The 27,157-nt window shown below is 38.1% G+C and overlaps 1 protein-coding gene across 2 annotated transcripts; it reads left to right on the top strand.

Annotated features, from left to right (window-relative positions):
• Positions 1-302: 302 nt before the first annotated feature.
• PEK (pancreatic eIF-2alpha kinase) lies at positions 303-23,302 on the top strand. Of its 2 annotated transcripts, none has more exons than XM_034980238.2 (15): positions 303-579; positions 1,669-1,786; positions 11,031-11,181; positions 12,296-12,473; positions 13,410-13,569; positions 14,499-14,639; positions 15,667-15,856; positions 16,367-16,835; positions 17,254-17,394; positions 18,435-18,605; positions 19,110-19,404; positions 20,249-20,410; positions 21,092-21,308; positions 22,171-22,364; positions 22,872-23,302. In XM_034980238.2, the coding sequence occupies exons 1-15, from the start codon at positions 437-439 to the stop codon at positions 23,007-23,009; spliced, it is 2,868 nt and encodes a 955-aa protein (XP_034836129.1). In that variant the 5' UTR covers positions 303-436; the 3' UTR covers positions 23,010-23,302. The 2 variants fall into 2 exon arrangements, with proteins under 2 accessions (XP_034836129.1, XP_034836128.1); XM_034980237.2 differs by having other exon boundaries at positions 19,101-19,404; positions 22,872-23,301.
• Positions 23,303-27,157: the final 3,855 nt, after the last annotated feature.

Here is a 27,157-nt window from a genome sequence, read left to right as displayed (position 1 = left end):
AGCTTTAAGTTTTATTGTATTAAAAAAAAAAAAAAAAAAAAAAAAAAAAAAAAAAAAAAAAAAAAAAAAAAAAAATTGACAATATCAATGTCAATTTTTTGAGATTGACAGCTGCGCGATTGCGGGAGAATGACAGCTACAATGTCACGATCGCAATCATTTCTGATTGGTTAACGCACTCTCACTATTGGCTACAATGCATTGTTGCAACATGAATCGCACAAATTCAGCCAATCAGAACAATTGAGATTGTAATAATGATTGATGCAGGTTTTAGACAATCGCCTTACAGTTTACGTGGAAGCTTTGCTGTGGTTGTCTGTGTTTGTTGTTTTTAATATTTTTAAAATCGTAAATTTGCAGGAAAGTTTCATAATCTAAATAAAACCCGTGCGAGGGGTGTTGCGATGTGCACATATAATTTTGCAATAATAATATGTCGGCGTGGTATTGGCGGATGATTGCTTTGAAAGCGGCGTTCGTGCTTACATGTTTTGTATCATACATTCGGGCTGATACTATTCAGAAATTGCCCTTCTGCAATCCTCACACCGCAAACGATCCATCAGCTTATAAAGAGTATGTTACTTTCAACCTAAAATTTTTTATAAGTAAAATTCTAATGTAAAAGCTAAAAAAGCTGTCACTAACTCTAAACAAATAATAGGAAAACATACTTGAATTCCTCATTAAAAGTTTGTAGAAATTGTAAACAAGTATTGTTTGCATTACATTATAATATTGGCACAGAAACTACGTTTATTTATATGATAGAATATCAACCTGTTTAAAGTTTGAACATGTATGAACATGTTAGATTTAAAAATCAAAAATCATTCTGGAAAAGTAGAAATGATCATTACAAATCTTAATCCTATCTATGACGACCTTGATAACTTATCTTTTAACCTAAATTTATAATTATTTTGCATATACAAAGCGAGTAATCAAATTACATTGTATGGTTGTTTGTTTTTAAATGATAAATAGTAATATGTTACCTATTTATTTTTACTGAATTTTGCGTATTTAAATCAGTGTTAATGCTTAGGTAATGGTATTTTATAAAGTTTAGTTTACTGAAGCAAATATTTTAATGCTTTTGAATATCACTACAGTAGTAGCAGTTAAGAATAAGATATCGGCTTTGTAGAGCGTTTCACGTTGCAACAGAGCAATGGATTGATGTAATTTTTGCATGGGTATAGTTAAAGATGTGGAAAGTGGCATAGGCTACTTTTTATCCCAGAAAATCACAAAATTCCCACTAGTTTCTAAAAAACTAAATTCACGCTGACAGTCACTGGTATGAATTGTAAGGGTTTTATTTAGTCTATACAACAAAGGTCAAAAAGCAGTCAAAGACTCTCAAGTGCTAATATCTGTGTCAGTATTTGGCCGTAGGCACAATTCATGACAGTTCTTCTAATAAAACGTCGAGATTTCGACGTCACTTTACCTATTATGTTTCATGAGATACAGCCCGCTGACAGACAGACAGACAGATAGCGGAGGCTTAATAATTGGGTCCCTATTATTAAGCCTCCACCCCTAACAGCGGACAGAACATTATTATAATGATAATGACTAAATTACCTGCTTCAGCCCTAAACCTATGGAATATTATTTTTACTGGTTTTTTTACTGTTATTTGTACTTTCTTTGCAGCTTAGTGATAGTAAGCACACTCGATGGAAAGGTCACAGCATTCTCTACTGAAGATGGGATCAAGGTCTGGGCGCTGGAAACTCAGCCATTGCTTTCATCTAATTTACACCATGTTGAGGTATGCATGATGGTTAATTTATAATGCTAACTAGCTTCTGCTCGCGACTTTGTCTGCGTGGACTACAAAAATTTCAAATCCCTATTTCAGCCCCTTAGGGGTTGAATTTTCGAAAATCCTTTCTTAGCGGATGCCTATGTCATTATAGCTCCAAGCATTCCAAATTTCAGACCGATCCGTCCAGTAGTTTGAGCTGTGTGTTGATAGATCAGTCAATCAGTCAGTCAGTCACTCCTTTTATATATTATGATTTAGATATGCATTTGGACATTTACAAAGAGGAGCCCAATTCTCATTTCCAAGCTTAGTTTTGGAAGGAAGAATTAAAGGCAAAAAGGCACCAGGTCGCCAAAGACGCAAATAGTTGGACGATATAAGGGGGTGGACAGGGCTTAGTTACCGAAAGTTAAAAGAGGCGGCTTTTCGCATGATGACCTCCAAACTTCGTTTCAAAGAAGGCACATGATGATGATGATGAATATGGCTTTATATGTTTCTGTTTATGTATTTTACAACACATACTTAATCCATACTAAGTTTTTTTTTTTTAATTTGTAGACTAGCGCTTGGCTGCGATGCCTAAGATGGAGTGCGCTTGCCTAGAAGATGCCTATTCACTCTTTATTTGAAGGTACCCATATTATAATTGGAGGGAAAACTGATGCTGGGAAGGTGTTCCAAATCTTAGCGGTTCGAATCAGAAATGAGGAGGCAATTCGCTTGTTGTTGTATTTGTATTTGTTGTAAAGGTTGTCTAGGGCATGCTGTATCTACTTTGGAAGACATATCCAGATAAAAACTGCCCTGTTCAATGTAATGTGTTCCACTTCTATATCATTTATTTACTAACCAATGATCTTAAAATCTATTGGAATATTGATAAAAAGGAGGTTTTCTAGAAATCATCTACTAACTTTGTAAATAAACATTTTCTCCTTGAGTTTCTATTTATATTTATACAAATAAAAATATCTCTATAATCGCTGAATGTGTTGCTGATCGCAAATCTCGAGAACAGCTGAACCGATTTCGCTAATTATTTTTTCATAATATTCCTTGAAGTACGAGGATGGTTCTTACGTAGAGAAAAATTTAAAAAAATTCCTGAAAAAGAATCGACTGTTAGGCGGTACGGAGTTCGCTGAGGCAGCTAGTTTCTGATCAAAACACAAGCGAAACATTTTAAACTTTCCTTAACCAATAAGTAAACTATACTTTGTAAGGCCTGTTCTGTTTTGCTTACTATAAAAAATCTCATTATTATCAGGTTTGTAATGATTTACATAATCATATTAAAATGAACAGGTAAGTAGATTTCTCGGAAAGGAAGTTGATAGGTATTGTAGAGCTCGTAAGTTGATTTAAAATTCAAGCTTATGAGTCACCTATCCAGTTTTACCGTATCTTATTTAATTTGCTTTCGCCTGCATTCTATTATGTGATGTATGAGTCAGACTAAAGGATTTTTTTAAAAAGCAATCTCCCAATAATGGTATTTTTTGTACGAATAATTAATTTAAATGTTAATAGGAAAAGGTGACTGACTGACTGACTTACTGATCTATCAACGCACAGCTCAAACTACTGGACGGATCAGGCTGAAGTTTGGCATGCAGATATAGCTATTACGACGTAGGCATCCGCTAAAAAAGGATTTTTGAAAATTCAATCCCTAAAGGGGTGAAATAGGGGTTTTAAATTTGTGTAGTCCACCCGGACGAAGTCGCGAACATAAGCTAGTCTAAATATATAAAACTAGATGATGCCCGCGACTTCGTCCGCGTGGATTTAGGTGTTTGAAAATCCCGTGGGAACTCTTTGAATTTCCGGGATCAAAAGTACAAAATTACACTTTATTACTTAGTGACAACATTGGTCACAGAGATAGCCGAGAATAGCCGATAGAGATGCCGGAAAATCAAAGTTCTTATGGAATTGAAAACCTAAATCGTAAAAATCCTAAACATTCCTAAACAATCATACAACATGTAGAACGAATCGCGGGCTTAATCACACTGTGACGTTGTAAATTTTGAACTACTAACTAGCGTTTCGCTTTTAATAAAAATCAATTTTGTTCAAAGTATGTTGGTGCCACCTAGCATCAAGGTGCAGAACTACGCGTGGGTCGATGTTCAGAGTTCATTCGAGCCACAATAGATGGCGTTTGCTTCGTTGTCAATTGTCGTAAAAATAAAACAAAATAATTAAATAAAACCATAATATCATTTGTTTATTGTTAAGTCATTAACAAAACGGTTCTTATAATATATCCTTAGGTTCCGCAAATATTCAAAAATGAATTGGCTTCATGATCAAACTAAATGAGAGCGGCCACACTCGGGTTGCGTCTGGCAACACCGATTGGTGAGATTTAGAATTTTTCTGGAGTCAACATGTGAAGACGAATTTTTTCGTTCCAGGAAAATCTCACTCCTTTTCGCCCATGGCTTCGCCTGGGAAAATACAATAGTTATAAATTTAGTCATCCTAACGTATTTCAATGTTTCATCAATTATGGTGAGTGAAAAATCAAGTAATGTGGATTCGACAAAATGGCGGTTTGGTTAGAGAAAATCCTAATTTCATGATTTCCCTTTCAGTTCCAGTTATTTTACCTTCCCAAATAAATGAGGATAATGGGTTGTGGGTGGACTCCTGAAAACCATTGGTGGCCAGGAGTTCAATAGGGTTTCCGTTTGCGTTTCCGTTTTTAGTTTTCGGTTTTCGTATTTCGCTTTCGTTTTCCGTATTTATTTCTTTTGCACATTCACGTTGGCAACTTAATTCTATGGATAAGACTTGGTGAAAATCTTTGTAATGAAACATTTCGGTTGTGAAGAATCAAGTTAAATCGAGTTTTGGGAGCTTGGCCGATGCCGTCCAGCTACCTTGCAGTCTTCGCACCTACAAGTAAGCAAATGTTTGTATCCTGGAACAGTTTAGTGAACCTTCTTCGTGTATGTGTACAGTAAGAACCCTGTCTTTACTACTGAGCTTTTATTTTGAAACAATTTTATGAATTTTACTGTGTCATTGTCTATTCCATGCCAATGGCATCTTAAATTTAAAACATAGATTTTATGTACTATCTACCTAAGGCATTCTAATGTATCTAAATTAAGTCTTGGCATTAAGCTAGAATAACTAAGCATTATTAGCCATCACTATGTATTAAGCGACCCCGGTAAAAGTTACATTAAAAACAATTTTGCCTAACATCTAGCAAATTTCATTTATAACACCTCATATACATTACAAGGGAGTCGACGGCTAGCTTCTATTCTTTACTAGGTAGATAGATCAAGTAAGTAAAATTATATTTTTTTTCCTCTAATCTTTGTAAGGTGGTAGATTATTCCGTATCCGGGTATATTTCCATTCCGCCCAATTTACCACCCTTACAAATGGCGCCCAACGTGGGGCTCTAGCTGTGATTTTTGCAGTGGAGAAATTTCAGGCTTATTTTGGTTCCAAGCCAGTCACAATTATCACAGACCATGCATCCCTAAAGTGGTTCTTAAATTTAGAAAATCCCTCAGGACGACTCGCCAGATGGGGTTGTAGATTATCACAGTATAATTTTGTTATCGAACATAGGAAGGGTTGTGATAATGTAGTTCCGGATACCTTGTCGAGACTCATACACGTAGATGTAGTTGGTGATCGTAATGATAACTCTAGTCAACAAGTTTTGGTAGATGACTGGTATGACAAAACATTTAATGGCTGTAAAATCAATCCAGCAAATTTTCCGAATTTTAGTATTTTGAACGATAAACTATATCGTTACAGTAAATGTAAATACCAGCTTCTCAGTGAGTTCGACTGGAAAGAGGTAGTCCACAAGAACGACATCATTAGAATTATGCAACAAAACCATGCAGATGCAACTGCAGGTCATTTTGGTGTGTTCAAAACTCATCGCAGATTATCCCTCAGATATTTTTGGCGTGGTATGTATAAGGACGTGGTTGAGTACGTTAAGAATTGTGATACTTGCTCTGCGTATAAACACACGACATCAGCCACTCCAGGTCTGCTTGGGAAGCCTAAAGTCTGCGAGAGACCTTTTCAGGTCATTTCGGCTGATTTAGTCGGACCTTTGCCTAGGTCTAAATCAGGATTTACATTTCTTTTTGTGGTGACGTGTTGTTTTTCGAAATATACAATGTTGTTTCCGTTACGGCGTGCCACAGGTGCCGCTGTTGTTAAAGCGCTAGAGAATTTTGTATTTTTGAACCATAGTGTTCCAGAGACTGTGATTGTGGACAATGGGTCCCAATTTACAGGATCTGAATTCCGTAATCTCATTAAGCGTTATAATATTCCGAAATTACACTACACACCACTGTACACTCCGCAAGTTAACCTTGTTGAGAGGTACAATAAGGTTGTTATGACTGCTGTAGCCGCTTTTGTGAAAGATAACCACAGGTCCTGGGACGAAAACCTGTACAAGGTCCAGTTCGCCATAAACAGTGCGGTTAATGAATCCACTGGATTCTCCCCGTTCTTCCTTGTCCACGCTAGAGAACCGGTTTTAAATGGTTCCTTCTATAAGGACACGGATAAGGAGTACGAGGCCGGAATTCCAAGGGAGGAATACGCAGGAAAGTTTGGAACTTTGGAGGACATATTTGGTCAGGTTAGGAGAAATTTGTTTCAGGCTCATGCAGAGTATGCAACGCATTACAACTTAAGGCGTAGGTCTGCAAGCTATTCTGTTGGGGATATAGTGTGGAAAAAGACCTATCCACAAAGCGACGCTACAAATTTTTTCGCAGCTAAGCTGGCACCTAAGTATGAAAAGTGCAGGGTTGTCAAGGTTTTGTCACCTTTGGTTTACGAACTAGTTAGAGTAGCTGACAACCACCCAATAGGCACTTGGCATATTAAGGATATTAAGAAGTAGATATTTGCCATTACTTAGTTTGGTCTAAACTGTTTGAATATTTAAGTTATCAATATTCAATTAGGAATTTGTATGAGTGTAATGATGTTCTGAGTTAACAGTTACATTACCATGGTTCAGTTGAGGAGGAATGTAGTGGATGTATGTAGGGATGAATATGTGATGATTGGAATGCTTGTGGTAGACCAACCGGTTGAGAAAGTAAAAATGCAAATATCGTACTTTGGGGATAACGAAAAGGGGGGGTTTTGTGTTTTGTTTTCGTTTTCCTTCTAGATAATGGATCATTTCTGTTATTTTTCCGATTCTGTTCCGAGATCTATTTTCTAGGAGAGTTATTTCGTTTTTTTTCTCATATTCCGATTTTGATTCGGTTTTATTTTTCCGAATGGGATAGAGAACGGTTGCCATATCAGATGGACCCGTTCACAACCAGATTTTCCGTATTTGTTGAGTAACAAATATTACGATGGTAGTTTAAAAGAGTGAACCACCGTAGGCCTAGACGCATTCTATCAGTCAGCTGAAGAATGATGCCAAGATGTTTCCACTCAAGTGTCTTAGACACCATGAAGTTTTTTTGTATATATTCTTTTTAGAAGTTAGGGTTGTGTAGTTAAGTATAATGTATAAAACCTTACACTGTTTTCAGTATATTTATTTTGTTAGACAATTTTCCTTGTTAGTAGTAGATGTGCGTTCACGCGTAACTTCTGTGTTTTTTTTGTTTGTTTCAGGCAAATTGTTAGTAGTTGTTGGATGACGCTGAGGGCAGCGTGGTTCAACCTGTTGAACCTTTTCGTAGGAGGGGAAGTATGAGTATTGTGACGTTGTAAATTTTGAACTACTAACTAGCGTTTCGCTTTTAATAAAAATCAATTTTGTTCAAAGTATGTTGGTGCCACCTAGCATCAAGGTGCAGAACTAGGCGTGGGTCGATGTTCAGAGTTCATTCGAGCCACAATAGATGGCGTTTGCTTCGTTGTCAATTGTCGTAAAAATAAAACAAAATAATTAAATAAAACCATAATATCATTTGTTTATTGTTAAGTCATTAACAAAACGGTTCTTATAATATATCCTTAGGTTCCGCAAATATTCAAAAATGAATTGGCTTCATGATCAAACTAAATGAGAGCGGCCACACTCGGGTTGCGTCTGGCAACACCGATTGGTGAGATTTAGAATTTTTCTGGAGTCAACATGTGAAGACGAATTTTTTCGTTCCAGGAAAATCTCACTCCTTTTCGCCCATGGCTTCGCCTGGGAAAATACAATAGTTATAAATTTAGTCATCCTAACGTATTTCAATGTTTCATCAATTATGGTGAGTGAAAAATCAAGTAATGTGGATTCGACAAAATGGCGGTTTGGTTAGAGAAAATCCTAATTTCATGATTTCCCTTTCAGTTCCAGTTATTTTACCTTCCCAAATAAATGAGGATAATGGGTTGTGGGTGGACTCCTGAAAACCATTGGTGGCCAGGAGTTCAATAGGGTTTCCGTTTGCGTTTCCGTTTTTAGTTTTCGGTTTTCGTATTTCGCTTTCGTTTTCCGTATTTATTTCTTTTGCACATTCACGTTGGCAACTTAATTCTATGGATAAGACTTGGTGAAAATCTTTGTAATGAAACATTTCGGTTGTGAAGAATCAAGTTAAATCGAGTTTTGGGAGCTTGGCCGATGCCGTCCAGCTACCTTGCAGTCTTCGCACCTACAAGTAAGCAAATGTTTGTATCCTGGAACAGTTTAGTGAACCTTCTTCGTGTATGTGTACAGTAAGAACCCTGTCTTTACTACTGAGCTTTTATTTTGAAACAATTTTATGAATTTTACTGTGTCATTGTCTATTCCATGCCAATGGCATCTTAAATTTAAAACATAGATTTTATGTACTATCTACCTAAGGCATTCTAATGTATCTAAATTAAGTCTTGGCATTAAGCTAGAATAACTAAGCATTATTAGCCATCACTATGTATTAAGCGACCCCGGTAAAAGTTACATTAAAAACAATTTTGCCTAACATCTAGCAAATTTCATTTATAACACCTCATATACATTACAAGGGAGTCGACGGCTAGCTTCTATTCTTTACTAGGTAGATAGATCAAGTAAAGTAAATTATTATTTTCCTCTAATCTTTGTAAGGTGGTAGATTATTCCGTATCCGGGTATATTTCCATTCCGCCCAATTTACCACCCTTACAAATTTTTTTTTTTTTTTTTTTTTTTTTTTTTTTTTTTTTTTTTTTTTTTTTTTTTTTTGTTTTTGTTCAAAAATGAATTGGCTTCATGATCAAACTAAATGAGAGCGGCCACACTCGGGTTGCGTCTGGCAACACCGATTGGTGAGATTTAGAATTTTTCTGGAGTCAACATGTGAAGACGAATTTTTTCGTTCCAGGAAAATCTCACTCCTTTTCGCCCATGGCTTCGCCTGGGAAAATACAATAGTTATAAATTTAGTCATCCTAACGTATTTCAATGTTTCATCAATTATGGTGAGTGAAAAATCAAGTAATGTGGATTCGACAAAATGGCGGTTTGGTTAGAGAAAATCCTAATTTCATGATTTCCCTTTCAGTTCCAGTTATTTTACCTTCCCAAATAAATGAGGATAATGGGTTGTGGGTGGACTCCTGAAAACCATTGGTGGCCAGGAGTTCAATAGGGTTTCCGTTTGCGTTTCCGTTTTTAGTTTTCGGTTTTCGTATTTCGCTTTCGTTTTCCGTATTTATTTCTTTTGCACATTCACGTTGGCAACTTAATTCTATGGATAAGACTTGGTGAAAATCTTTGTAATGAAACATTTCGGTTGTGAAGAATCAAGTTAAATCGAGTTTTGGGAGCTTGGCCGATGCCGTCCAGCTACCTTGCAGTCTTCGCAACCGAAATGTTTCATTACAAAGATTTTCACCAAGTCTTATCCATAGAATTAAGTTGCCAACGTGAATGTGCAAAAGAAATAAATACGGAAAACGAAAGCGAAATACGAAAACCGAAAACTAAAAACGGAAACGCAAACGGAAACCCTATTGAACTCCTGGCCACCAATGGTTTTCAGGAGTCCACCCACAACCCATTATCCTCATTTATTTGGGAAGGTAAAATAACTGGAACTGAAAGGGAAATCATGAAATTAGGATTTTCTCTAACCAAACCGCCATTTGTCGAATCCACATTACTTGATTTTTCACTCACCATAATTGATGAAACATTGAAATACGTTAGGATGACTAAATTTATAACTATTGTATTTTCCCAGGCGAAGCCATGGGCGAAAAGGAGTGAGATTTTCCTGGAACGAAAAATTCGTCTCACATGTTGACTCCAGAAAAATTCTAAATCTCACCAATCGGTGTTGCCAGACGCAACCCGAGTGTGGCCGCTCTCATTTAGTTGATCATGAAGCCAATTCATTTTTGAATATTTGCGGAACCTAAGGATATATTATAAGAACCGTTTTGTTAATGACTTAACAATAAACAAATGATATTATGGTTTTATTTAATTATTTTGTTTTATTTTTTACGACAATTGACAACGAAGCAAACGCCATCTATTGTGGCTCGAATGAACTCTGAACATCGACCCACGCGTAGTTCTGCACCTTGATGCTAGGTGGCACCAACATACTTTGAACAAAATTGATTTTTATTAAAAGCGAAACGCTAGTTAGTAGTTCAAAATTTACAACGTCACAACACAACCACATAAATTGACCTACATAAAGTAAATAGTTTTGCATTTTATAGAGGCTCAAACCATTTCAAGTATTATTAGGTGCCAATTACTAAGCCTCCGCTGTCCATCCGTCCGTCCGTCTGTCTGTCAGCGGGCTTTATCTCGTGATCCGTGATAGATAGAGAGTTGAAATATTCACAGAATGTGTATTTCTATTGCCACTATAGCAACAAATAATAAAAATTTAAAAATGGCCGCCATGAAAAATTTTAAAATTAAAAGGTGTTATTTCTTAAATTATAAACGACTAGCTGATATTTAACTATACCCATGCAAAAAATCACGTTGTTCCGTTGCACTTTTGCGACGTGATTGAAGGACAAACCAACAAACAAACACACTTTCGCATTTATAATAAGGGTATACTGATGGTACGGAACCCTTCGTGGCGACTCCGACTCGCGCTTGACCGATTTTCTTTTACAGCTGACATCAAATGGTAAATAAGTGCGGTTGGTGCCATCCCTCCAAAAATTTAAAAATGGCCCCCATGAAAAATTTAAGAATTAAAAAGTGTTATTTCTTCGGTACGGAACCCTTCGGTGCGGCTCCGCCTCACGCTTGACCGATTTTTTTTTACAGTTGACATCAAATGGTAAATGGGTGCGGTTGGTGCCATCCCTGCGTGGCACTCTGTACAGTCTGAGCGGAGACTCGATCGAGCCTTTGCCTTTTGACGCCGACCAGCTTCTGTCGTCTTCCTTCAAATATTCCGAAGATTTGGTCATAGCTGGTAAGGATTTTACTTTATTCTATGGTCCACGACAGGTCGAGATGGCAGTCGGGGTATGAGGCGGGGGGACGCCCCGCACACCCGCACGTCACCCTCGCCCGCCCGTGCCGGGTTAGTCCGGAGGGTGTGCGGGGCGATCCCTCCCGATTGCCATCTCGACCTGTCTAAGATGGTAGCGGGCTAACTTGCAAGGGGTGTAGCGGTCCAAACCAAAGGGTTTAATAAAAAACTGCCATACACCTTTCAGGTTAGCCCGCTTGCATCTTAGACTCCATCATCACTTACCACCAGGTGAGATTGCAGTCAATAGCAAGTGCAAGCTTTACCTCTTAATAATAGTCGTATTGATAGATTGGTACTTAAATAATAAAGGTACTTCACACCAAAGTGCAAAGACAAAGTTATCGCTGCATCGTCATAGAAGTATAAAAAGCTGATAACAATCAAATATCAAATGCATCATTCAAAATAATTTTCTCTTTAGGCTTGAAATTCTATCAAAATTTTATTTGTTTACCTATTTGTACTATCTTATCTTATCAATAGGTTATGGTCGGTAATTTTATACTTTAGTGATATAATATGTTAATGATTCACAGTGCATGAATTTAGAGCTATACAGTATTATGAAATATGAATTAATATCAACTAAGTATGAATATTCTCAATCGGATATATTGTACTGAACAAATAGGCGACAAAACTGATATTGGTAATAAGTAATAACTATTAACCTATCAGTTTGGAACTCGTGTCACACTCTTGAACATACTGGACCTTTTAGAGAGCACGTCACCATACCCCCTACTCATTAAATTTGATAGACGACATCTGTGTAAATAATAATCCTGAACTGCTTCGAGAAAAGGATGGTAAGGTTGTGCCTTTGTTTGCTCGACTTGGCGGGGGCACTACGGTGCCCCCAGATCTGAATTCTAAGGTATGCTGACGACATGGTGTTGTTAGGTCCCACGGCCTTAATTTAGGTCACTATGTTACGGAGGACCGTAGGGACCAGGTGGACAACCCTTCGCGTGCGATTCCGACTCTGACTTGGCTGGTTTTATTGTGACTTTATACCTTACTTTCTGATAGTTAATATTTTTGTCGGTAGGTGCTAGAGAAACCTTATGGGTCGGTGTTGATGCACACGATGGCAAAATCATATACGAATGTAGCTCGAGTGGGTGTAACAGTGAACAACAGACGGCGAGCGCGGGCCGCGATGTTCTAGTGCTGAGGAGACATTCCAACACTGTGAGAGCTTTGGATCCACGCTCGGGAACTGAAAAGTGAGTATTGGAATTGTATTCCGTGTAGCATTCGTGAATATTCGAATATTCAAGCTAAAAGCGAGGTTTCTGGCTTAGCTTACTTTAGTCAAATGCAAAGATACATTTAAATTACATGGCTTACAAAATCTGTTGTCGGGACATGGGAAATAGTTGGCATTGGGGCCGATTCTCTTGTACACAATCTCTAAACTATACTAAATTAATAAGTCTAAATCTAGTGCTATCCTTTTCCGCAAGCAACATTATGACAGGGATAGCAATAGATTTAGACGTGTCATTTTAGTTTAGTTTAGAGATTATGTACAAGAGATTTGGCCCCAATGCCAACTAAATCCCTTTAGACGCATGTAACATAGTGGTGCCAATTCTGTTGTCTTTCCGTAAACTAAATTTAGAGTATCTGCATCTTTTTCTTTTTAAATATTGCAAACAAGGACGGAACATGAATTTTACATTTAAAGGCTCTAAATTTTAATGAATGCTACAAATTTATATATGTAATAATAGGCTCGCGACTGGCAGCTAAAGTCACGAGATTTGACACCTCTAAATTGAATTTAAAACTGTCAAACTATGTCCGTCCTTTACATATTATATTAGTAAAAATGCGAATTCTATAAAATTTAGGTGTGCTCAGAATAAGTACCAATATCTACTCTTCTCTTTTTATTTAAATAAATGTCATAGGTTAAATGCTACCGATACACCTAAGACTAACCAATTGATATCGGCCGCAACTAGTTGTAACCGGTTAAAACTAGGTGCAACCGCACCACGTTTTTCAGCTTTAAGATGTACAACACTAAATGATGATGAAAACAACCAGTGGTAAATTAAAACTACCTGACTATTCATAAGCACTTGTAAAAAGTTTACATGAATAAAAAAACATTCTATTCTATTCTATTCTAAATACTTGCTAATATTTTTTAGATGGAACTTCAGCGTAGCAGAACACCAAATGGCTCTTAGCCGAAGAGAATGTGCTGGTGCAAGCGGACCACCAACCTCGGTAGCGATAGCTGTTGCTTTACCAGAGGGCGTAGTAGTTGTAAGGCGACCTGACTCCAACCTACCCTTGTGGCAACATAAGGTAACTTTAATTTTGCGTTTTTTTGTGGTATCATAATATGATCAGTACTCATCAGTACAGTATGTCTTCATTTTTAGGGTTCCGTACCTCAAAAGGAAAAACAAAACCCTTATAGGATCACTTTGTTGTCTGTCTGTCTGTCTGTCTGTCCATCCCATGTCAAGAAACCTCCAGGGTACTTCCCGTTGACCTAGAATCATGAAATTTGGCAGGTAGTTAGATCTTATAGCTAACATTTGGGGAAAAATCTGAAAACCGTGAATTTAGGGTTAGATTACACAAAAAAAATTAAATTGTGGTCATGAACTAATAATTAGTATTTTCAATTTTCTAAGTAAGATACTACGTATATCAAGTGGGGTATCATAAGAAAGGTCTTCACCTGTGCATTCTAAAACAGATTTTTATTTATTTTTATGCATCATAGTTTTTGAATTATCGTGCAAAATGTCGAAAAAATACGACTGTAGTACAGAACCCTCATTGCGCGTGCCTGACTCGCACTTGGCCGGTTTTATTGCTAGCGTTCTGGTTACAATCTGTATGTACTGTTTACAAAATACTATTTCGTACTTTTTATAATTTTTTAGTGTTTTACCTACACTTCAAGGAAATTACTAAATTATTTTAAATACATATCAAAAATTGCGTAACCGGCAGGAATCGAACCTGCATCTTCTGGGTTCGCGCCCGATGCCTTGACCAACTCGGCCACGGTTTCGCTTACCGCCAGTGACGAAATTCGTGATACGTATGTTCTCTCAGTACTGAAGCGACTGTTTAATGCCATCTAGTAGCGACACTTTGCTGTTATCGAAACTACTTTCGTATATGTGTATGTGTATTCATATATGTGACATAAATATTATTTTATATTTTTAATAATAATAAATTAAATTAAAATTAAATTTTCTTTTCTCTCTCTATAGCTAGACGCGCCAGTAGCAAATATGTGGAGGTTACAAGGAGGTTTACTTGAGCACATGGACGTGTTGTGGGAAGCAGCTCAGGCTATCGCTGAAGTCAATCCGTCTGTGCCTTCGCTGTACTTAGGAGTACATGATACACAGGTAACAATGCCCAAAAACTATAAGTATTTGATTCTTCAGGATGACAATATAGATCAAAACTAATAAATCAGTGTTTTTTTTTAAATTCATCAGTAAATGACTGAGAAATTAATTATTTAAGTTTAAGTATTTTAATGCACAACAATTGTGGAAGTGTGAATAGAATATAATAGAATAGAATAGAATGTTTTTAGAATAGAATGTTTTTTTATTCATGTAAACTTTTTAAAAGTGCTTATGAATAGTCAGGTAGTTTTAATTTACCACTGGTTCGGAATGCCGTTCCTACCGAGAAGAACCAGCAAGAAACTCGGCGGTTGCTCTTTTTAATTTTTCAATTTACAATGTTATTATACCGTACTATGACGTGTACTGTGACGTCATTTTACGTAGCCTAGATCGTCGCACCACAAATCACTAAATTGTCCCTGCCGGGAATCAAACCTAAGACCTCCCACTTATAAGATCACTGCAGCCCTTACCACTGCGCCAGGGAGGTCGTCGAAGAGTGCTTTCGAATTTTCTCTGTATGTGTGAGATTTTAAAATTCGGCCCAGGTATTGAAGACAAAATCTAATAATTAATTCTAATTGGGTATCATTGTAACTTTTTGATTGTCAAATTGTGGAATAAGCTGCGAGGGTTCCAAACACGCTCAGGTCTGAGAAGAGCCCACAACAAACACAGTCGGGTATTCTTTTTATACTTTCAGCAGATACCATTGCTATAATATTTAGAACTCTGTGGGTATATACGACTGCAAAAACAACTAATTATAAAATAACTAGCTTAATACTCGCGACTTCGTCAGCGTGGACTAAACAAATTTCAAAATCCTATTTCACCAACTTAGGGGTTGAATTTTCAAAAATCCTTTCTTAGCGGATGCCTACGTCATAATAGCTATCTGCATGCCAAATTTCAGCCCGATCTGTCCAGTAGTTTAAGCTGTGCGTTGATAAATCAGTCAGTCAGTCAGTCAGTCACCTTTTCCTTTTATATATTTAGACTAGGCTAAATTTTCCAGTTATACATCCAAGAGAGCGTGCTATACGCACAGAAGTTGCAAACATCGATATCGGTGAAGCCAATCCCATGGAAGTTGAAACAGTCTACAGCACTAGTTGCCGATAGCGACACAGCCCTATTGCCGCCACATGATGCCGATTCCAATGCTATATCTGCAGTTGCTTTGCACGGCAACTTTGGAAAGAAAGGTTAGTAATGGGCCTCTTTCCTCACCCATCCTAATCCTAATCCTAATCATATTATAAATGTGAAAGTGTGGATGTGTGGATGTTTGTTACTCAATCACGCAAAAACGGCTGAACGGATTTGGCTGAAATTTGAAATAGAGATAGACATATAACCTGGATTAACACATAGGCTACTTTTTATCCCGGAAAATCAAAGAGTTCCCGCGGGATCTAGAAAAACGTAAAATTCAAATTCCAACTTTTTTTTAATCATTTGGTAGACTTTGTACACTTTTTGAATGTTAGTACATATTTTATTTCTCTCTCTCTCTCTGCATGCCAAATTTCAGCCTAATCCATATTGAATTAAGTAATAATATTAATTTAATAATAAAATTAATTTCATTAATAAATAATAAATTTGAGATGTGGGTTGATAGATCAGTCAGTCAGTTGGTCAATCGGTCAGTCACCTTTTCCTTTTTTATATTTAGATTAATTAAATAATTCGATTAAACTTTCTGTCCACAGATAACACAGGATTCTTCCTCTACCTCCAAGAAACATGTGACCAATCGATCCAAGTTAACGAAGACTCCTTCGACGGCCCCGACGTTGTCCTCCCGAACAGCAGCGACGACCAACCTAACGACCATCACCACGTCCACGTCCACGTTTACTCTCTATGGTTTTGGTGGAAAGAAGTCCTCCTAATCGCCGTCAGTTCCGCTTTACTCATGAATCTAATGATCTGGCCGAGATTCTTTGCCCCCAAGATAAGACCTTCCACCCCTTTGCCCTTAAACCAGGAGGTCATAGTTGTGGAGAGGCATTACGAAAGACCCCCGTCGAATAACGGCACGGAGTATTCTGGAAGATACGAGAACGACTTTACTCCTTTGAGATGTTTGGGTAGAGGGGGATTTGGTGTGGTTTTTGAGGCGAGGAACAATATCGATCATTGTTCATATGCGGTGAAGAGGATCACTTTGCCGAAACGGTGAGTTTTTGTTGTTTATTAACTAGCAAGTTAGTTTGACCCCTTACCAGGTGCTCGAGATTCTTCCTCCTCATCACATTAAGGCTCTGATGGAAAGTTCTCCCTTATCGTCATTAGTTCCGCTTTACTCATGAATCTAATGACCTGGCCGAGATTCTTTGCCCCCAAGATAAGACCTTCCACCCCTTTGCCCTTAAACCAGGAGGACATAGTCGTGGAGAGACATTAATTGACGTCAAATAACGGCACGGAATTTTCTGGAAGATACAATTTCACTCCGCTGAGATACATCAAATTTTTTGTCGATTCAACTCTTCAGATAGCTTAATTGTCAAGATCAACTGGTTCGGAAAAAAAAATCTACGGACATCTGTTGAATCTTTTCAATGAAGAATCTAAAAAATGTGTTAATTTTCAGAGAATCAAAACGTGAACGCGTTCTACGCGAAGTACGTGCATTAGCGAAGTTGGAGCACGAGCATATAGTTCGTTACTTCAATGCTTGGCTGGAAGAACCCCCACTGAAGTGGCAGGAACAGAGGGACGCCTACTGGATGAGGTAATCTAGAGGTATTACCACGAATGCTTGAAACGGTTCTTAAAATGTAAGAGCTCCTTAAATTATGTTTGACGTTTTCTGTATTTGGTCTGTGCACCAAATGTCAAAAACGGTTACTAAATGTTTAAGGAGCCTTTAAATATTAAGTGGCGTCACTCAAACAAATTCAAGAGCTGTGTATGTGCATTGGCGGAGTTACTTCAACGTAGCTGGAAGAACCTCCACCAAAGTTGCCAGAACAGAGGGGCACCTACTGGATGAGGTAATATTACGAGGAATACTCCCAAATACTTAAAATTTAGGAGCGCTTTACCGTTATAAAAGGGCATTGAAGATTTTGGCCTACTTAGTAGTCTGCCAGTTTTTTTAGGGTTCCGTACTATTAGACGAAAAAAAAACTAGGTGATTGTTTATCTATGGCGTGCTCTGCCGAATAGCGAATCTATGGGAAACGTCACTCTGAAATGGCGCGTAAAAAGTGGTGTTTGCTCTTGTGTTGATATAAATAATAATTACTATGTGAAAAGAGCCTTCTCTATTAGAATGAAAACCACTTTGATATACTTTATATCAAAGTGGTTTTCATTCTAATAGTACCTCAAAAGGAAAAACGGAACCCTTATAGGATCACTTTGTTGTCTGTCTGTCGGTTTGTCAAGAAACGTACAGGGTAATTCCCGTTGACCTAGAATCATGAAATTTGGCAGGTAGGTAGGTCTTATAGCAGACATACGGGGAAAACTCTGAAAACCGTGAATTTAGGGTTGCATCACACAAAAAAATTCTGGTCATGAACAAATAATTAGTATATTCCATTATCGAAGTAAGATAACTATATGAAGTGGGGTATCATATGAAAGGGCTTCACCTGTGCATTCTAAAACAGATTTTTATTTATTTTTATGCATCCTAGTTTTTGAATTATTATTTGCAAAATGTCGAAAATTACGACGGTTGTACGGAACCCTCGTTGCGCGAGCCTGACTCGCACTTGGTCGGTTTTTTATGTATAAAATTGCAGTGTTTGTTTATCCACACAGAGAGTTAGGCGGTGCATCAGTAGTGATGTCGGAAGACTACACTTCGCCCGCGTCTCCGGCTGACAAGTCCCCGGCAAAGGGAGGCAGTGTCACACTCAATCTGCAAAAGTGTGACGACTGTATTGACGCTCTCGACTATGAGAAAAAACTGTCAGAACCCAGACGACTCCGGTAGGTACTTTTAGTGTCTATTGTTTACAGGAAATCTTCGAATATGGATTTAGGAAATGCTTACTTCGCTGCCTCATTGACTTTAAAAAAAAACCCTGAATTATTTACCCGAAAGACACTCACGCCTGTCTTGCATCACTTCCCGTCAATCACAGAGGAAATCATTGGATATATTTCTAAAAGTGCCGTTTCGGAAAATATACAGATTCATTTATCTTCACAAGAGTTAAAGAAAATTTGCGCTGTTACGTCCCCCCCAAAAAGGTTTCAACTGTGACGTAACAATGCCTAACGTGTTATCATAATTAACTAAGAACAATATGCACTATATTACAGGTCGCTAAGCTGCAAATACTCGTTCAGCATAGTGTTTAGTGAGAACGCCTCCAAAGACCCCCGTCTGACGTCAGTGTCTCCTACCAAGCGTTTCAACAGTGACGTCACACTCCCTAACAAACTACCTTAATTAAATAAGAACATAATACTATATTACAGGTCGCTAAGCTGCAACGACTCGTTCAGTATAGAATTCAATGAGAACATCTCCAAAGACCCCCATCTCACGTCAGCGTCCCCTACCAAACGTTTCAACAGTGACGTCACACTCCCTAACATGCTGTCGAAAAACGTCGGGAGTGGGGATAACGATGACTCCTTCATAGTGTTCGCGAATTCTCAGAATCCGTCAGAACACTCTAGTGGTTTGTCAGAAGCCAGGAAGGACATATCTAATAAGATATTGGACAAAGTTAAGGAGAGCGTCAGTTTTGCTAAGGACAGCCTTAGTAAGAAGAAAAAGGTATGTCCCCTGTTTTTTTTAAATAGTACTATTGCCTTTAGGTAAATGCATTTTTAATTTTGACGTCATTATTTACCGGTAGGTATGTGGAATAGCAATCTATTTGTCTGTCTACTAGCTTTTCACTGGCCATTCGTTCACCTGATTTTGGCGAAATTTGTTACAGTACGCGGCAGAAAGTAATGTACATCGACCTTTAGAAGGAGATAGCAAGTTTGTAGAGCGCTGTCTCTGTCGTTTAGACCGACAATACGTCATATAGGTACGAGTGACAGAGACAACACTCTACAAAGCCGAAATGTCATAATAGGCTGATGTACACTACTTTCTGCCGCTACTGTTAGATTATATCACGGGGGCGGACATAGGCCACTTTTTGTCCTGAAAAAGTAAAGAGTTCTCACAGGATTTTTCAAAAATCTAAATCACTTGGCTGAAGTAGCAGCATCATCTATTTGGTACAAAGATAGTTTGCATCCCGGAGATTGATATAGAATACTTTTATCCCGGAAATCCAAAGAGTAAACTATATCATCATCGTTTCCAACGACGGACATCCATGTATGTATATGAGTCTAACGCTGAGTTGTTAATTTCAAAAAAATTACTTACAGTGCGACAAGGCTCTCTTGGCACTTGAATGACATTGACAGGGGGGCGCTGTTGGAGAACAAAGGCTTAGAATATTCAAACAAGAACAAAGAAGACACTTGACGGCAACGTTAGTTCCGATTTACGCCACGCGCCAAGATAGCCTTGTCGCACTGTAACTTTACCTTTTTTAATTTCTGTCGAAGAACTCGGCGTAATACTGTAAGGCTTTGAATATTCCTTACTTTTTCAGAAGGGTCACACACGCCACTGGTCGCTGGACATGTGTGTGCGTGCACCAGAAGAATCTAGCGGAAGTAAGATGTATCTCTACATACAGATGCAATTATGTAGAAGGGACAGTTTGCACGATTGGCTGAGGAACAACCGTACGTGGGAAGCTAGGAGGGATCAGGTAAGGTTAAATGCGTATGCTATTCATTTAAGCACTCCCCCCCAGATAAAAGACGCCCTAAGCACGTCCCTAACGTCCCCGACGACGATCAAATCATAACCGACAATGCACCCTATCTTGTAGGACGTATTTTGACGGATCCGTTAAATTACGAATCGAGTGAGTGCACAAGTGTACCGCGTACGTACAGAGGCTGTCAGAATTTTGATAGATCAGACATCTGTTTCTAATACTCGCAAAGTGAGTGCTACAGAAAAATACGGTCAGATATCAATTTTATGATAATACTAGCTTATGTCCGCGACTTCGTCCGCGTGGACTACACAAAATTTAAACCCATATTTTACACCCTTAGGGTTGTTCTTTAACTATGACATTTTAACATATATGAGCTTAATAAAATATGTCATACTACTAATTGCAAAAATATTAACTACAAAACTTCTTTATAAACACTTCAAAACTGACAGACTTACATACAAACTTCAAACCCCTATTTTACCCCTTCGGGGGTTGAATTTTGAAAGATCCTTTCTTAGCGGACGCCTACGTTATAATAGCTATCTGCATGCCGAATTTCAGCGCGATCCGTCCAGTAGTTTGAGCTGATAGATTAGTCAGTCAGTCAGTCACCTTTTTCTTTTATATTTATGATAATATGCCGCAGTTTATTTGTTTCAGATCAAGACACTATTCAGTCAAATAGTGTCAGCAGTGGAATATGTCCATCTCGCGGGTCTGATACACCGAGACCTCAAACCCAGCAACATATTCTTCGCGCCGGACGGGAAGGTCAAAGTGGGGGACTTTGGGCTCGTTACTACGATGACAGAAAACTCGCAAGATGGCGAACATCCGCAAGAGATAAACGCTTATGCGAGTCACACGCATAGAGTTGGTAAGTATTTATACCGCAACCAATACATTTTCACCTTATACATTCGCTAGCTGATGCCCGCGACTTCGTTCGAGTGGAATTAGGTTTTTTGAAACCTAATTCCAAAAAAAACTAAAAATAATATTGCATCTTCCATAGTTCCTGAATCACTGTAGTTTAGGAGTGCTGTACCCTACATCATCAGGGTTGAGGAGTTGGGACTTGGAGTCTAAGCATAAGGTCGTTGCTTGGTACCTACAACACTAAATTCACTATGAACACTTCCTGAATCTTGATAACTTAGGTGGACAGTAACCCTGCAGCATCAGGATTGAGGAGTTGGATCCAGAAATTTTTATGGGACCACTACGGAAACATGCTCTGTTGATTAAAAAAATATTTACAAATCGGTCCCGAAAACTTGACAAAACGATGTACATACCTACATTAAAAAAAATAGGCCGAATTAAGAACCACCTCCTTTTTGGAAGTCGGTTAAAAATGAGGCAAATTGTTATTGATATTGGATTGTGTATATATAAAAATAACGCTAAGTTTTTGCTAGTGTTCTGGTTACAACCTGTATAGTACGGTATAATAACATTGTAAATTGAAAAATTAAAAAGAGCAACCGCCGAGTTTCTTGCTGGTTCTTCTCGGTAGGAACGGCATTCCGAACCAGTGGTAAATTAAACCTGACTATTCATAAGCACTTTTAAAAAGTTTACATGAATAAAAAAACATTCTATTCTATTCTATTCTATTCTGTATTTAGTACGATTCCTAAACTTGTGACAACTGTCATCCCTGCCGCACCTCTCAACTACCGCAGGAGCTTACTCAGTTATGCGCTGTACATATTGAATAATCCTCACTTTTCCAGGTACTCATCTCTACATGTCTCCGGAACAGCTGTTAGGTCGTCCATACAGTTACAAAGTGGACATCTACTCGCTAGGCCTAGTGTTGTTTGAGCTGTTACACCCATTTGGAACTGAGTCCGAAAGGGTGTCTTGTTTGATGCGACTGAGGAACGGAAACTATCCAGAACTATTCCAGCAGACTTATCCAAATGAGGTGAGGAATTTGATATTGTCTTTTATTTAGCTAACTACAAAATATCTTGAGAACATTTTTAAGGAGTTCTTGAGGAATAAATCAATCAGCCTGTTTGTGTCCACTGCTGGATATAGGCCTTCCCAAAGGCGCGCCACCACACACTTTGCTCCGCCTTCCTCGTCCACCCATTTCCAACTACCTCCTTAAGGTCGTCAGTCCAGTGAGTTGGAGGTCATCCTAATAGGTTGTCCATACAGTTACAAAGTGGACATCTTCTCGCTAGGCCTAGTGTTGTTTGAGCTGTTACACCCATTTGGAACAGAGTCCGAAAGGGTGTCTTGTTTGATGCGACTGACGAACGGAAACTATCCAGAACCATTCCTGCTCACCTCATTTGGATATGTCATCCAAATGAGGAATCTGAAAGTCTAAATTTTTTTTTACTTTAAATGCATTTGAAAAATTTTTGACTTTCTTAGCCCTAGTTTGGATGTATTGTAACGGTATTTTTGTCCTGTTTTCCAGACGGAAGTGTTAAAGTTAATGCTATCCGACGACCCGAAGCAAAGGCCGACGGCCAGTGGCGTGCGCGCGCGCGCTCCTCTATACCAGTGTACGGACGAACAGTTCCACTTCATACTGCCCACACTCGTCGCCTGTTGAGCTAGGACGGACGACCTAAGCATTTATTCAAACAGTTTATATATATACACTCGGCGTCAAAAAAATCGCACCTTTCAAAAAATCTACTTCAAACAATTTTAAACCTTATTTGACATCAATAATGAGGGTCATGTTGGGTATCATTTGAAAGGGGATGAAATGGAGAGCACAAAAACAATTCAATTAATTATTTTTCTTTTATTGGAACACCACAAAAAAAGAAGTTTATGAAACAGTAAAAATCCTTAATTAAGCCTTAATTTAAAACAGATTAATTATACAAAAAAGAATACAAAAAATGATCTTAAAAATAATCTAAAATCTAGTGTTAGATCCCCCCCTTGCCCTGATGACGGCTTCCATACGATCCCTCATGGATCTTATCAATTTTAAAATGTCTTCTTGAGGGATAGTGTTCCATTCCTCAATAACAGTATCTTTGAGTTCCTGGAGAGTCGTAGGAGCGGGATCACGAGACCGAACCTTGCGTTTTAAATGGTCCCATAGGTGCTCAATCGGGTTCAGGTCTGGACTTCTTGCTGGCCAGTGCATGACAGAGATCCCAACCTCTTGAAGGTACTCGCGCACAATAATTGCAGTGTGAGCGCGAGCGTTGTCGTGCATCAACATGAACCCCTCGCCAACAAAACTGGCATAGGGGACCACATGTTCTTCCAGGATCTCTGTGATGTACCGGTGAGCAGTCAGTGACCCTTGCCCGCGAGCACCTCGAGCCCGGGAGACGCAAACAAGGTCGGTTTTGCCGTCGGCAGACATGCCGCCCCAGAACATACAAGAACCGCCTCCATATTCCACCGTCTCCTGGATGCAGGCTTGGGCGAATCGTTCACCCTGTCTTCTGTACACTCTTTTGCGTCTGTCGTTGCACAAAAGGCACACTCTCGTCTCGTCTGAGAAGAGAACAGCTTTCCATTGTTCGAGGGTCCAATTGACGTGTTCGCGAGCGAATTGCAAGCGGGCTCGCCGATGCTCTGCGGTCAATTTGGGACCCGTAGCAGCTTTTCGCGCCGCTATTTTCTTCTCCCTCAGTCTTCGTCTAACCGTAGACACACTCACAGTTCTTCTGTTAGTTGTCTGGAGCTGCTGTCGCAACTCAACAGCATTTAAGAACCGATTTCTCAAAGACGTCACTACGATGAATCGGTCGTCTCTCTCCGAGGTGCAGCGACGTCTACCAGACCCATGTCTTCGGACGAAGCCACCGGTCTCCAGGAAACGCTGGTACACTCTTCGAACCGAAAAACGGTTCAAGTTGAGTTGCCGAGCGACATCACACTGCCGCATGCCTGATAGCAGTAGTGCAATCACTTGGGCGGCCTCATCAATAGTGGTATCCATCTTCAAAGGTATTTTTCTTGGGAATGAGCTTCTCGTGTGTCCACTTCAACGGTTAGATAGCGAATGACCCCGATTGTACCTGTATTGACCATTTTATACCTACAAAAGGTAGCGCAACTAGCGGCTGTCTTAAGAAGCAAAATTGTAAGTGTTTTCTTCTTCTTTTTTTGTGCTCTTCCAGTAAAAGAAAAATAATCAATTGAATTGTTTTTGTGCTCTCCATTTCATCCCCTTTCAAATGATACCCAACATGACCCTCATTATTGATGTCAAATAAGGTTTAAAATTGTTTGAAGTAGATTTTTTGAAAGGTGCGATTTTTTTGACGCCGAGTGTATATTATATCTTGTGGTTTTTTTTTTCTTAACTTAATATTTTGTACGTTACAGTTCACAATACTATTTTATATAAAACTAGCTTATGCTCGCGACTTCGTCCGCGTGGACTACACAAATTGCAACCCCCTATTTAACCCCCCTAGGGGTTGAATTTTCAAAAATCCTTTCTTAGTGTATGCCTACGTCATAATATCTATCTGCATGCCAAATTCCAGCCAGATCCGGCCAGTAGTTTGAGCTCTGCGTTGATAGATCAGTCAGTCAGTTACCTTTTCCTTTTATATATTTAGACTAGCGGATACCCGGCCTGTGCTTCTACGCTAAAAACAGAATGTGCCTGATGCGTTTTTTAGTGGTCTAAAACCATGTTCGCATTATTGCCTTTCTAATGAAACCGGCTTAGGGCACATCGGTTGGATGGTTTCTCACAGCCGCACTCGCTTACTCGTTACTTAAGGCATTCCTTATCCTTACTAATTCATGCCTTAAGTAACGGTTATACGACTCTGAGTGCGGCCGTAAGTCTATAACAGACATGGATAGAAACATTTTTTGTGTTACATATATATTAGGATTGTTTTTGTATATTGGACGGTATTCAGAAATAAAATGTGGTTTTTGATTAAATAAGTATCTAAAATTAACTCCATCAGCTATTTGTTCATCTAAGCTAAAATAATTTTAGCTATTTTAGGCTTGTTTAATGTTTTATTTTTTGCTAATAAGAGGTTACTATCATCATAATGTTAAGCACACATAAAATAGCTGCTTAAACTTAAGTTAACGTAGGTTAAAATGTGATATTAAATAAAGTAATGGTTAAAAGCCAGTGTTAATGTTAAGATTTGAGGCTTTTACATTGCCTTATTTGATTTTAATGCAATAATGTTAAGTATTAATAAATAATTAATTAATGGAAAAGACTGGTTTATTGGTGTTGATGGGTTTGTGGTGTTAGTAAAATATTTTGGTATGAATGTTGGTTAAAGAAATGGTGTCTCATTTAATAAGCTTCTTATATTAGTTCTTTTTACTGCAATGTAAAGTAAAAACATGTCCTAAAAATGAAAAGTAAATATTATACAGGATGTAACCAGAACGCAAGCAAAAACGAAGACAGGTGTTTGTACTGATGATTTCTGATATGATACCACAAAAAACACAAAATAAATAAATCTATATTTTGTAAAAGTTCACGACATATTGCAAATAAAACAACTGACTGACGCTAGAGGTCAACCAACGTTGCGTAAGTAGGTCACTCGGAGTCAATTCGAGTGGTCCAATGGGTCATTGACACTAGTTTTGCACGCTATACATTGCAGATTTAAAAATTATAAATTACTGAAACTACAAAATGAGGCAAATAGTTATTGGTATTCGATTGTATTTAGGTAGTATAACAATAACGCTAAGTTTTTGCTAGCGTTCTGGTTACACCCTGTATAATAAGTTAGTAATAGTTAGTAATGACTGTATAATTCTTCAAACAAAGATTGATTTCGTGATAATAAAACGCCTCTAAAATTTAATATAGCATGAATACTAAATGATTATAAATTAAATTATGAATAACTAATTTTTTATTTTTGATGTAGAAATTCTAAATTTGTAAGTTTTTGTCATAATATAAGTATGTAAATATTATTAAGACATTGTGGAACAATGTACAAAATCACAGTTTCATATTTTAAGAGTGTGTATGCTTGTACAGACAGACATACTTAGCTGTATGCCTTATATTTAGATTTAAGTCTATCCTACTAAGCAAAGAAACAAAATGTTTTGTTTAAATAACTCATTATTTTTATCCCTCTAAACTGTTATAAAATTTTAAGTTTGTGCCTTTGTAAAAACCACTGAACTAATTTTGATGGGACTTTCGCAGTTTAGACGTCAGAATCACGTACTGCGTTAGTCACAAAATCGGCTCGGTGAAACTCGAGATAAAACCAGTGAAAACCGATAATAACAGCTTAACCTAATTATTTCCAAACATGTACAAAATCGGCTCAGTGAAACCAGATAGAAACAGCATAACTTATTTATTATCAAGCACGTATAACGCGTAAAATTTAACTCCTCACGCGCTATTTAAATTTTTTGTGTCTAATTTCGTGTCAAAAGTACGATTTTAGTATTTATTTTAAAGGTTAACCGTACTTTTGACATGACAGTTGACCCATAGAGTTCAAATGGCGTGTGAGAAGTCATTTTGTACTGACTATACAGTCTGCAACCTGGTGCGGGCGAGCGCGGGTGTGCGGGTCGTCTCCCCGTCTCATACCACAATTGCTATCGCGACCTGTCGCGGAATAAACAAAATCGGCTCAGTGAAAAACAAGATACAGCCATCATAATCAGTTCAGTGAAACCTGAGAATTATTTTTATATGTAAGTATATGAGGGCAATAATTCTGCGCTTTAATGCTTTGAGAAAGATTAAATTTC

This window comes from Maniola hyperantus, chromosome 21 (assembly GCF_902806685.2).
Source record: "Maniola hyperantus chromosome 21, iAphHyp1.2, whole genome shotgun sequence".
Lineage (NCBI taxonomy): Eukaryota > Metazoa > Arthropoda > Insecta > Lepidoptera > Nymphalidae > Maniola > Maniola hyperantus.
The sequence above is the reverse complement of the archived record's forward strand: the minus strand, read 5'-3'. Positions and strand labels throughout refer to the sequence as shown.